The following is a 12,767-nucleotide window of genomic DNA, read 5'->3' as shown; positions in this document are numbered from 1 at the left end:
TCAAGGGCAGAGCCACGTGTGAAAGTACCCACGTGATTTACCAACTGACCTGCCTACACTGTGAAGCTTTCTGTGTGGGAATGACCAGCAACAAATTGTCCATTCGCATGAATGGACACAGGCAGACAGTGTTTGTTGGTAATGAGGATCACCCTGTGGCTGAACATGCCTTGGTGCACAGCCAGCACATCTTGGCACAGTGTTACACCGTCCGGGTTATGTGGATACTTCCCACTAACACCAACCTGTCAGAACTCCGGAGATGGGAACTTGCCCTTCAGTATATCCTCTCTTCACGTCATCCGCCATGCCTCAATCTCCGCTAATTTCAAGTTGCCGCCACTCATACCTCACCTGTCTTTCAACAACTTCTTTGCCTCTACACTTCTGCCTCGACTGACATCTCTGCCCAAACTCTTTGTCTTTTAAATATGTCTGCTTGTGTCTGTATGTGTGGATGGATATGTGCGTGAGTGCGAGTGTATACCTGTCCTTTTTTCCCCCTAAGGTAAATCTTTCCGCTCCCGGGATTGGAATGACTCCTTACCCTCTCCCTTAAAACCCACTTCCTTTCATCTTTCCCTCTCCTTCCCTCTTTCCTGATGAAGCAACAGTTTGTTGCGAAAACTTGAATTTTTTGTGTATGTTTGTGTGTCTATCGACCTGCCAGCGCTTTCGTTCGGTAAGTCACCTCATCTTTGTTTTTATATATAATTTTTCCCACGTGGAATGTTTCCCTCTATTATATATATATATATATATATATATATATATATATATATATGTGTGTGTGTGTATAATAGAGGGAAACATTCCACGTAGGAAAAATATATCTAAAAACAAAGATGATGTGACTTACCAAATGAAAGTGCTGGTAGGTCGACAGACACACAAACAAACACAAACACACACACAAAATTCAAGCTTTCGCAACAAACTGTTGCCTCATCAGGAAAGAGGGAGGGAGAGGGAAAGACGAAAGGATGTGGGTTTTAAGGGAGAGGGTAAGGAGTCATTCCAATCCCGGGAGTGGAAAGACTTACCTTAGGGGGGAAAAAGGACAGGTATACACTCGTGCACACACACACATATCCATCCGCACATACACAGACACATGTCTGCTTGTGTCTGTGTATGTGCGGATGGATATGTGTGTGTGTGTGTGTGTGTGTGTGTGTGTGTGTGTGTGTGTGTGTGTGTGTGTGCGCGCGAGTGTATACCTGTCCTTTTTTCCCCCTAAGGTAAGTCTTTCCGCTCCCGGGATTGGAATGACTCCTTACCCTCTCCCTTAAAACCCACATCCTTTCGTCTTTCCCTCTCATCCCTCTTTCCTGATGAGGCAACAGTTTGTTGCGAAAGCTTGAATTTCGTGTGTATGTTTGTGTTTGTTTGTGTGTCTATCAATCTGCCAGCACTTTCGTTCGGTAAGTCACATCATCTGTGTTTTTAGATATATATATATTTGACAGGTGTCAGAGAGTCAAGGTAAATAACAGCACCTGTCAAGAGGAAATGCAAAATATGTTGTTGTTGTTGTGGTCTTTAGTCCTGAGACTGGTTTGATGCAGCTCTCCATGCTACTCTATCCAGTGCAAGCTTCTTCATCTCCCAGTACCTACTGCAACCTACATCCTTCTGAATCTGCTTGGTGTAATCATGTATTGGTCTCCCTCTACGTTTTTTACCCTCCACGCTGCCCTCCAATACTAAATGGGTGATCCCTTGATGCCTCAGAACATGTTCTACAAACCGATCCCTTCTTCTAGTCAAGTTGTGCCACAAATTCTATTCAATACCTCTTCATTAGTTACGTGATCTACCCATCTAATCTTCAGCATTCTTCTGTAGCACCACATTTCGAAAGCTTCTATTCTCTTCTGGTCTAAACTATTTATTGTCCATGTTTCACTTCCATACATGGCTACATCCATACAAATACTTTCAGAAACGACTTCCTGACACTTAAATCAATACTCGATGTTAAGAAATTTCTCTTCTTCAGAAACGCTTTCCTTCCCATTGCCAGTCTACATTTTATATCCTCTCTACTTCGACCATCATCAGTTATTTTGCTCCCCAAATAGCAAAACTCCTTTACTACTTTAAGTGTCTCATTTCCTAATCTAATACCCTCAACATCACCTGACTTAATTCGACTACATTCCATTATCCTCGTTTTGCTTTTGTTGATGTTCATCTTATATCCTCCCTTCAAGACACTATCCATTCTGTTCAACTGCTCTTCCAAGTCCTTTGCTATCTCTGACAGAATTACAATGTCATCGGCGAACCTCAAAGTTTTTAGTTCTTCTCCATGGATTTTAATACCTATTCCGAATTTTTCTTTTGTTTCCTTTACTGCTTGCTCAATATACACATTGAATAACATCGGGGAGAGGCGACAACCCTGTCTCACTCCCTTCCCAACCACTGCTTCCCTTTCATCCCCCTCGACTCTTATAACTGCCATTTGGTTTCTATACAAATAGTAAATAGCCTTTCGCTCCCTATATTTTACCCCTGCCACCTTTAGAATTTGAAAGAGAGTATTCCAGTCAACATTGTCAAAAGCTTTCTCTAAGTCTACAAATGCTAGAAACATATGTTTGCCTTTCCTTAATCTAGCTTCTCAGATAAGCCATAGGGTCAGTATTGACTCACGTGTTCCAATATTTCTACAGAATCCAAACTTACCTTCCCCAAGGTCGGCTTCTACCAGTTTTTCCATTCGTCCGTCAAGAATTTGTGTTAGTATTTTGCAGCCGTGACTTATTAAACTGATAGTTCGGTAATTTTCACATCTGTCAACACCTGCTTTCTTTGGGATTGGAATTTTATATTCTTCTTGAAGTCTGAGGGTATTTCGCCTGTCTCATACATCTTGCTCACCAGATGGTAGAGTTTTGTCAGGACTGGCTCTCCCAAGGCCGTCAGTAGTTCTAATGGAATGTTGTCTACTGCCGGGGCCTTGTTTCGACTCAGGTCTTTCAGTGCTCTGTCAAACTCTTCACGCAGTATCATATCTCCCATTTCATCTTCATCTATATCCTCTTCCATTTCCATAATATTGTCCTCAAGTACATCGCCCTTGTATAGACCTTCTATATACTCCTTCCACCTTTCTGCTTTCCCTTCTTTGCTCAGAACTGGGTTTCCATCTGAGCTCTTGATATTCATGCAAGTGGTTCTTTTTTCTCCAAAGGTCTCTTTAATTTTCCTGTAGGCAGTATCTATCTTACCCCGAGTAAGATAAGCCTCTACATCCTTACATTTATCCTCTAGCCATCCCTGCTTAGCTATTTTGCACTTCCTGTCGATCTCATTTTTGAGACGTTTGTATTCCTTTTTGCCTGCTTCATTTATTGCATTTTTATATTTTCTCCTTTCATCAATTAAATTCAGTATCTCTTCTGTTACCCAAGGATTTCTACTAGCCCTTGTCTTTTTACCTACTTGATCCTCTGCTGCCTTCACTACTTCGTCCCTCAAAACTACCCATTCTTCTTCTACTGTATTTCTTTCCCCCATTCCTGCTATTTGTTCCCTTACGCTCTCCTGAAACTCTGTACAACCTCTGGTTTAGTCAGTTTATCCAGGTCCCATCTCCTTAAATTCTCACCTTTTTGGAGTTTCTTCAGTTTTAATCTACAGGTCATAACCAATAGATTGTGGTCAGAGTCCACATCTGCCCCTGGAAATGTATTACAATTTAAAACCTGGTTCCTAAATCTCTGTCTTACCATTATATAATCTATCTGAAATCTGTCAGTATCTCCACGCTTCTTCCATATATACAACCTTCTTTTATGATTCTTGAACCAAGTGTTAGCTAGGATTAAGTTGTGCTGTGTGCAAAATTCTACCAGGCGGCTTCCTCTTTCATTTCTTACCCCCAATCCATATTCACCTACTACGTTTCACCTGAGAAACCTATGGATGTAACTGCTGTGGATTTTTATGGGAGTTTACCAAAAAGTAAAAGTGGTTATTGTTATATTTTTGCTACGGTTGATGTTTTCTCCAAATTTATAAAATTATATCCTGTCAGAAAAGCTACAAGTAAGGAGGTTATTTCCAAAATTGAAAAAGGTTACGTCAAAAATATAGGAAAACCTAAATTAATCCTGTCAGACAATGGATCACAGTTTCTACCTAAGTGTTGGAAGTCATTATTTCAGTTTATAATGCTTTATCCAATTCAGCAGAGAGATATAAGCATGAAATTAATCATTTACGTTGTAGCCACAAACACCCTACATGGTATGAATACATCAGTGATTTTGAAGATGTACCAAATAGTTTGCTACACAGTTCTACAGGATTTTCACATTTTGAAGTTATGTATCACAATAAACCAGCAAATGTTATCTCTAAATTAATAGATTATACACCATGTGCTGTCATGTCTGCTCGAGAAGGGGAGGGAGTTGTGAGAGAACCATGAAAAAGTGGGGAGAGATACAAAAGAAAAGACAAAATAATAAGATCAAAATTAGTAAGTTCAACATTGGAGTCTATATTCTTGTTGAATCACATGAGAAATCTAAAATGTTAACATTTCAGTTAAAAAAACGTTTTCTGGTATCTATATTGGTCCATTTGAGGTCACTGAGAACCCACATCCCAATGCCTAACGATTGATTTGTCCTAAATCAAAAAAGCTTCTTGAGCTAAAAATGTTGCCTCATTGAAACCATACACACAAAAAGGTAGAGATAACTAATGAAAAAGACTCTTACTGGAACGTCGTAGAAACAAAATGTTTTCTATCATAAACAAAGAACTTTGTAGCTACATTTTTTCATACCTTTTGTGCAAACAATTGAAATGTGGTAACTTACTATTTTTGCTTGTGTTGTGTTACTCTTCTGCATACTGTAAATAAGTCTTGATTTGTATTTTTTATTACGTTCTTTCATGAGAAGTAATTAGTTTATTTTTTCACAGTGTTATTTGTCAATGTTTAGAGTGAGCTTTAAGTGAAAGACTCAATTAATTCCTGAACATTTATTCAGTTCTTAATATAACTTTCTTTGTGGTATATAACAAATTAGTACGTGTGTCATTTCTATGTTTTTTTAGTCATGTTATTAGGGTAAAAAAGACTCTGGAAGCTGAAAAATGACCATTAGAGCATCTCCTTTTGGTGTATAGAATTATTTGTTATCCAATGAAACTCTGACATTTTTTGTGTACTAGTTTTGGGAATGTGTGTGGAAGGCATCAAATCATTTCTTACAAAACAACTGAAATTTCTTGTTCTGTATATAATTTACTTGTGTTTACTATTATAGATTTTTTTGTTTGATATTATTTTGTATATGTCTTGAATTTTCATGTTGTCCCATTGAATCCGTGTACTTTATGTAGATGTGTAAGAAGAATTTTAAATTTAATAGTGACAAATAGTTAACGAACAGCACTTTAAAGCAGATTTCAGTGTTGTTGACATTTTTGGCGTAATTTATAGGGAATATTTTTACATAAATAAGAAAATAATTCAGTTTTCAAGAAAACATGGTAAGAATGAGCTAGTTATCTTATCCTGCAACATAATTCAAGAGAGTTGAAAAGTAATTTTTCATATGTTAATGTATAATCAATTATGTGACATGAAAATTAATAAATGTGAAATGTTTGTAACAATCAAAGAGAAAAGGACTAAATGAGTGATAAAAATGATAATTTTGCACATGGAATAGGTAGGGGGTCTGCTGACTTTGATAGGCACACCACATGGTGAGTGGTGCCTTCCCTAGTTGGTGTATCCATTCTTAATTTCTGGTGCACTCTATTCTAACTATCGGGGTTCTGTTCCCCCTGTGCTCTTAAATTTTTCTTTTAAGGGTCTTGCAAAACAGAGCAAGAAATAATGTTTGTTACAGCGTATTTTTATATGCTGAGAGTTCAGAAGTAAGACAGTATAATAAGTAAGACAGCATAAAAAGTAAGACAGTATAAAAAGTTGTTGCAAAGACACTTCATTGCTGTTATGAGAAATAGGATAGTTCCTAACTAAATACATTAATTCTCTCCTCTGATCTAAAGCACTTTGCTACATTTTCTTCATAAAAACTTCAAATAATATGTTTTCTTTTGATCACAGGACACTACTGATCAATGATATTTCACCTTTTAAAGACAGATTTATAAATATTGGTATACAGACATTCTCTTGAAATTCAAGTTCTACTGTCATGCTAAATACAATATAATTACTGTTATATGTACCATATTTTGCCCATCCCATATATGTTACATAATATTTGGTAATAATTTGAGAGCGATCAACAGGTAAATAGTTAGACTTTGCATTTCTTTTTTAAAAATTTGCAAGAAATGAAATCAGTAAAACAGAACTTTGTTTTTGACCTCATCTGAATGAAGTGGTGATGCTAAGGGAGTCAAAATGTTGTATATCATATAATGAAGCACCACTGAATATTAATTTGTATACCCCAAAAGGTGTTGGGATAACCAGTTTTATTATTTCGTATCAAAATTTCTCTCATATTCGTGCTTTTCTCTCTCTCTCTCTCTCTCTCTGATAATTATGGACATTCAAAAATGATAGACAATTAATTGTATTTTATTTATGAAATGTATGTCCCAAAGAATATTTTGCATAAATAGAGTGATATATGATAGTAATTTATTTGCTACATGTTGTAGAGGAAAATCTTTGTTCTTTTGTACAGCTGGTTGTATTGTTGAGTCTGAAATGTGAGGATGGAGAACAAGTTGTGTGTGTTTTATTGATTTGTACGGTGAAGTGAAATGACTGGAAATATATGTATAGTTCTGCAAAAAGTCAACCAGATTTCACACTGTTATTGCAGTAGTAACATGATCATTCTCTAAATAATTATAGAAAGATGAACCACAGAAAGGAAGAGAACAACGAGCCATCAACATACAACAAAGAACAACCCAGCGAGGTGGCGCAGTGGTTAGCACACTGGACTCGCATTCGGGAGGACGACGGTTCAATCCCGTCTCCGGCCATCCTGATTTAGGTTTTCCGTGATTTCCCTAAATCGTTTCAGGCAAATGCCGGGATGGTTCCTTTGAAAGGGCACGGCCGATTTCCTTCCCAATCCTTCCCTAACCCGAGCTTGCGCTCCGTCTCTAATGACCTCGTTGTCGACGGGACGTTAAACACTAACCACCACCACCACTACAACAAAGAACACAAAAAAAAAGATGAGATTTTTATTACCAACAGAACTGGTTATAAAAATTTGACTGTCCCTATCAGTCACTGCAGAGTGTCATTATTTCAATGTGCCAAGTACTGTGAAAATGTGACTAGCCATCCAAATTCCTAACTTACTCCAAACATCATTAAGTTCAACACAGGGCAACAAGAGGATGGGGATGGTCAGAACCTTCATATAACAGTCTCCTTTTTTAATCCTGGAGAACAGGTACTCTGGTGGTGGCATTGAAAATGGATCTACAATCAACTTGTCATTCATAGCCTTAAAATCACCACACAGCTTGAGAGAGCCATTCAGTTTTTAGACAATGACGAGGGGTGAAGCTCAGTGACATTCAAGAAAGGTATATTCACAAATGGAGCAGTGACACACACAAAGCATCTTCTTAAAGCAACTGACACAGAACCATTCCAGAGTTGTAATCCAGAAAACTTCTACAAGTTCTCGTATCATCAGACATTTAATAAATTGGGGAGTAAGTATATATAATCTAGGAAAATTAATGGTATCGAAAATCTTAAATTTCAAACTTTTACAGCTGAACATCTTTGACCCAATATTCTCCAATATATTACCAAATATCTCAGCACGCAATGCCTTATACCAGCTGGCATACTGGCCGATCAACACCTCGGTGCTCTCTAAATACATAATACAAGTGTCCACAAGCTTAGTTCAAACTAATTTCCAAGAATTGAGTTTAAGAGTTTAAGCTTCAGATATTCTTCACCTTTGTAATGAATGTGTAATTTATGCCTGATTCCAATCCCACACTGTAAATATACACATACTGCCACTTACTGAGTAGCTGACTGTGGTGTTCATCTTCCAGATATTTTCACAGAAGCCAAAAGGGAAAAAAAAGATAAGGGCTGTATTGCAAGTATAAATGTACCTCTTGCATTTTTCTGTAATGTTCTCCTGTTAAGAATTTGAGTTGTAAGCATTTCACAGCAATTTCACGAGGTCTCTTTGGTACCTTAGTGATGTCATATGTAACAAAAATGGCATGACCTGACCTCCTGCGTCTTGTTCTTCCTATTATATTATGAGGTACATTTGCATCATCGCTAGTCTCCTTCCGGTACAGGTATGACTGGAAAAAAAAGAGAATTACATTTCAACATCAAAAATTCATAAGAGTACATTTTGCTACCCATTAGATAAAAAATAATGACCACTGTAACTAAATCAACTTCATATACAGTAATCCAAATATAGGCATACCACACGATTTTCCACTAATTGATAATTGTAAAATTTACAAAATATTCCATTTCATCATCATCATCATCATCATCATCATCATCATCATTTAAGACTGATTATGCCTTTCAGCATAGCCCCCCTTATAAAATTCCTCCATGATCCCCTATACAGTGCTAACATTGCCAAGTCATATCTTAGGAGTCCCTGGTTTGTCAGTTAGAGGTGGGACTCCGTCACCTCCAAAGATCCGGGGCATTTTGCTCCGATTGTTGCCAGCATCATATTTAAAGTACCAGGGAAGCAGGTTGCTAGTCTTACTTGCCCCGAGTCCCATTGCATAGCAAATAGTTTTTTAGTCTCAGGGTCAGTCATTTAAAAATCAAGCAACAGAGAACTTATTCAACAGAGGGAGTGGAACATTAAATATGTGAACACACACTTAAAAAAACGATTTCCAAACAAAACACCAAAGGAATTATTCCTCCTATATTTGATGAGTATTTAAATGACAGATCACTTACAGAATGTTCCTGTGAATCTTTAAACTTGCACTAGTTCCACTAATATAAACAGATGGTCCCACAAATCTTAGGCTGAACAATACCTGTGATTTATCAGTGATCAGTGCCTAGTACATCATTGTTAAGTGTCATAACTACAACCATTTTCCTTCAAACTTTTCATTTGTAATTTTTCAGCTGCAGGTTGTAGCATTTGGACTGTTCCTCAGTTACTCTCCTCAAAACAAACATAAGCATGCAACTTGACTTTTCCTCAGCCATCAGATTTTATTATTATGAGTGTAAATGAAATGGGACTACTTTCCCATCCCTATCTGAAATTCCTTCCTCATGTCAACATCCTCAGAAGAGGTCATTTTGGCTTGAATTTTCAACTTTCTGGACTTTATACTGTTATGTCTATACCCAGTTACAGTAACAAACTGCCCTTTAATAAATTAGTACAGGTGAATTTATTACCTCGGGTTAAATTTCACATTAATAGACTACCTGATTTATATTAGCAGCTAAAGTGGATAATCTGTTTAATATTTATTCAACTTTGAAATTTCTTGATGTGAACTGTCCAATCATGTTGCACCCCATATTCTTGAAAACTTACCTTTCCCCTATTTCTGAAAAGCTACAATGTTCATTCATTATTATCATCTAAAATGATAGCTCTACTTGAGAGCAAACCAAAGTACTGTTAGTAATATTTCATTCAAAGTAATTTGTTTATAATTAACTAAAATATAATTTAAATTGTTGTGCAGTAAATTCACTGAAATTATATGTGAAATTAAGTAAACATTTCCAAATAGAATATTAGAACATGTAGGGCAGGCAACCTGTGGCCTGTTGTTCGAGACATGTAACCAAAATTATCTCATGACTTTTAATTGTTATTTTGTAAATCTCAAATTCGATAACATATTCACTTGTTTTGTTTTATATAAAATGAAGCGACACATGAGCCATAGGGTCTGCCTGCCTGCATTTTTGTCTTTTGGAAGTGGTTTGTGTGAGAGTCTTTCAGAGGCTGTCAGACGGCCAATGCATATTCCACCTATGTACTTGGTTATCAGTCACAATACATGACAACAAAAATATTAGACTTTGTGTTTTATTTCAAATTTGCTACTACAGTAATGCAAGGATTCATGACTTTCTGAAGCAACAACCCCCAAGGATATCAAAGTTGAGTATCTCATCATATTGAACAGCTAAATTACTATGTGAACTTTCATTAACTGTGACTGAATTTTTCTAGTTTCACTTGTCTTCATACTTGTGAATGGTGAAGGCTCAAATTATGGAGTTGCTCTGATGGTATGACTGCAAATTCACTATTACCACTTTCCAACTACAGACAGAACTTGAGATACCGTATATTTTTCTTGCTCAGTGTCAGTAGTAATTAAAGTGCTTCCCTCCTCTCACTATTATGGGTGGCACTTTAATAAGGAGTAGATTTTGGTATCCTGGAAAGCAGCAAAAATGTTCATTTGAAGCAAAGAAGTTCTGATGGCATAGTCTATCTTGAACATTTTCAGAGATAGAACCTGTATGATACACATTAGTATAATTGTTTGCAGTTCATACCTTGTTCACTTACTCAGTTTTTCTCCAACACCTGACACCGCTATGAAATCACACAAATTAATATGCAATTAATAGTTTACTGGAACTGTATGAGCATGACTGATTGTGAGTACATAGGTGTGAACAGCACTGGGCTTACAACTACATGTTACAGGAGCTGCTGCCAGATAGAAAGTGGCGATTCGCCAGCTTCTGCACAAATGTTAGGAATGCGGCAGGTCCCTGAGGTCAACCTAATATCCTCATACAGAACACTATTGTGGCCCTCCAGATAAAATGGCCTAACAAATGCATACATCAGGCAAGCATTGTCAACCAAGACTTGATGAAACTGAAGCGAATGACTATAAAGTTTATTTCAGTCACTGATCCAAAAATTATTATTGGTTATACCATTTTTGACTATCCAGTCATTATCAGAAGTCTGTAAATATTGTCTGGGTACTGATAATGACTAGACAGTCAAAACTGGTATAATTGCTAAATAATTTTGTGAGCATTGACTGAAGCACACTTAAAAGTGAAAAGTAATGTTTTCACTGATGCTCTCAGCCAATAAATATTTCCAATACCAGCATATAGCAGATGATTTCTGTCTGCACATCATGTCGTGACTGATGCGCTTTAAAATGTTTAATGTAGTGAGATCTGTGCTTTCAGATCCCTCAGATGTGACAACTAGATAAATTCATTTAAAAATAAATATATAAATAAAATGGGGTTCAGAAACATTAAAATTTAAAATGGTGTCTCTTATTCAATTTCAGGAGGGTTCAAAATGTGACATAAATCATTAAAATGAACAGAAATACTTTTTCAGTAAAAAAAAATGTTTGACTATCGTTGTTTTGACAAATATTTTTTAAAAGCTAGGATAACACACTAACATTCATAAAAGATTTTATGAAGGCACCCCATAAACCATGAAAGATTATATATTCTATAAAAGATATTGGGTAAAGTTATTTTACAGTGCAATAGGGGCCTTAATGCTGCAAGTTATAAGAAAAACAACAAACTGAGATATCACCCACAAATAAGGAGCCCTCCACAGGCTCTCTTACTGTGATTGTTAAGCTACACTAGTGCTCAAAAGTTAAGCATAGTCATGAAAAGAGGACATATTGCCTTATCAGAATGTCGGAAGAATTAATGAACAAGCCACAGCTTCATTACTAGACATTTGACATACAATAGTGCCCTAAAGATAATGCAGAAAACTTCTGATCTGCAGGAAAATAACACAACTGGAAAATCTCTTCCACAACAAAAGAAGCTGTTAACAGGGAATATGGTTACCCGTAACAGCCACAACTCTGGACGTGTCCTTGGTGGAGGCTGAAGGGATACATTTCACTTCCCTAATGCATCCCAGGCATGTTCGATAGGATTCAGATCTGGAACCCTTGCTGGCCAACCCATGCAACGAGCATTTTCATCTTCAAGAAAATCTTCCACCAGAGCAGTTCTATCCAGACGGGTGTTATCATAAGATGAAGTTTGGACCAAGTTCGGCTCTGAAAAGGTGAACATGTAGTAACTGTGCATCATCTGTTTACCTCTGAGGGTTTACAGTATTCCTCCGACCACCTACGAAGATGTGCAGGTTCGTACAGCCATTCAACATCGTGGCCCCCCCCCCCCCCCACACCATTTCGCCATCACCACCAAACTGGTCCCTTTCCACAGTGTTCCTGGAGTTTTATTGGCAATCAGGTTATCTCCAGAGTAATTTACAATGAGAATCTTTTGCAAACTAAGGTGGGATTCATAGGAGCACATTCCTCCATTCATTCGTGGACACAATTTTGATGTTGCTGACTCCACAAAACACATGAGCAGCCTGCACTGGAGTGAGCAGGATACACATAGCCAGACTTCTGGCAAACAGCCTTGCAGTAGTGAGCCACCGATACACAGTTTGCCAGGAAACATCAACTCCTGAGGCAACTGCAAGCTCTGCAGCTAGTCTTGCTGGTCTACTCCAATATCGTCAGGCCGTTATGGACAGATATTGGTCCTGCTGTGGAGTGGTTATTCTTGTGCGACTTGTACTGGCCTATAACTAACATCTCCTGTGTCTTGAAATCATCGACAAAGTCTCAAAATGACAATTTGTGGCACATCCAAAGATAATGAGTCTTTTATCTCTCTCCGATCTGCTTTCAGGTAGCCAAGTATCCTATCCTGCAACACAGGGTCCAGAATGGCATCTTTATGCCATTATGTTGCC

General features: G+C 37.4%; 1 protein-coding gene across 1 annotated transcript in view; it reads right to left on the bottom strand.

The window, feature by feature from the left end:
- The window catches only part of LOC126483859 (general transcription factor 3C polypeptide 5), a 71,093-nt gene that overhangs the window by 24,570 nt on the left and 33,756 nt on the right, over nucleotides 1–12,767 (bottom strand). Inside the window, exon 4 of the mRNA XM_050107081.1 lies at nucleotides 8,116–8,316. Coding sequence (XP_049963038.1) covers nucleotides 8,116–8,316 — 201 coding nt within the window. The remainder of the gene's footprint in view (nucleotides 1–8,115; nucleotides 8,317–12,767) is intronic.

This window comes from Schistocerca serialis, chromosome 6 (genome assembly GCF_023864345.2).
Source record: "Schistocerca serialis cubense isolate TAMUIC-IGC-003099 chromosome 6, iqSchSeri2.2, whole genome shotgun sequence".
In the NCBI taxonomy this organism is placed as follows: Eukaryota; Metazoa; Arthropoda; class Insecta; order Orthoptera; family Acrididae; genus Schistocerca; species Schistocerca serialis.
Note: the sequence above shows the minus strand (reverse complement) of the source record. Positions and strands in the feature narration are given on the sequence as shown.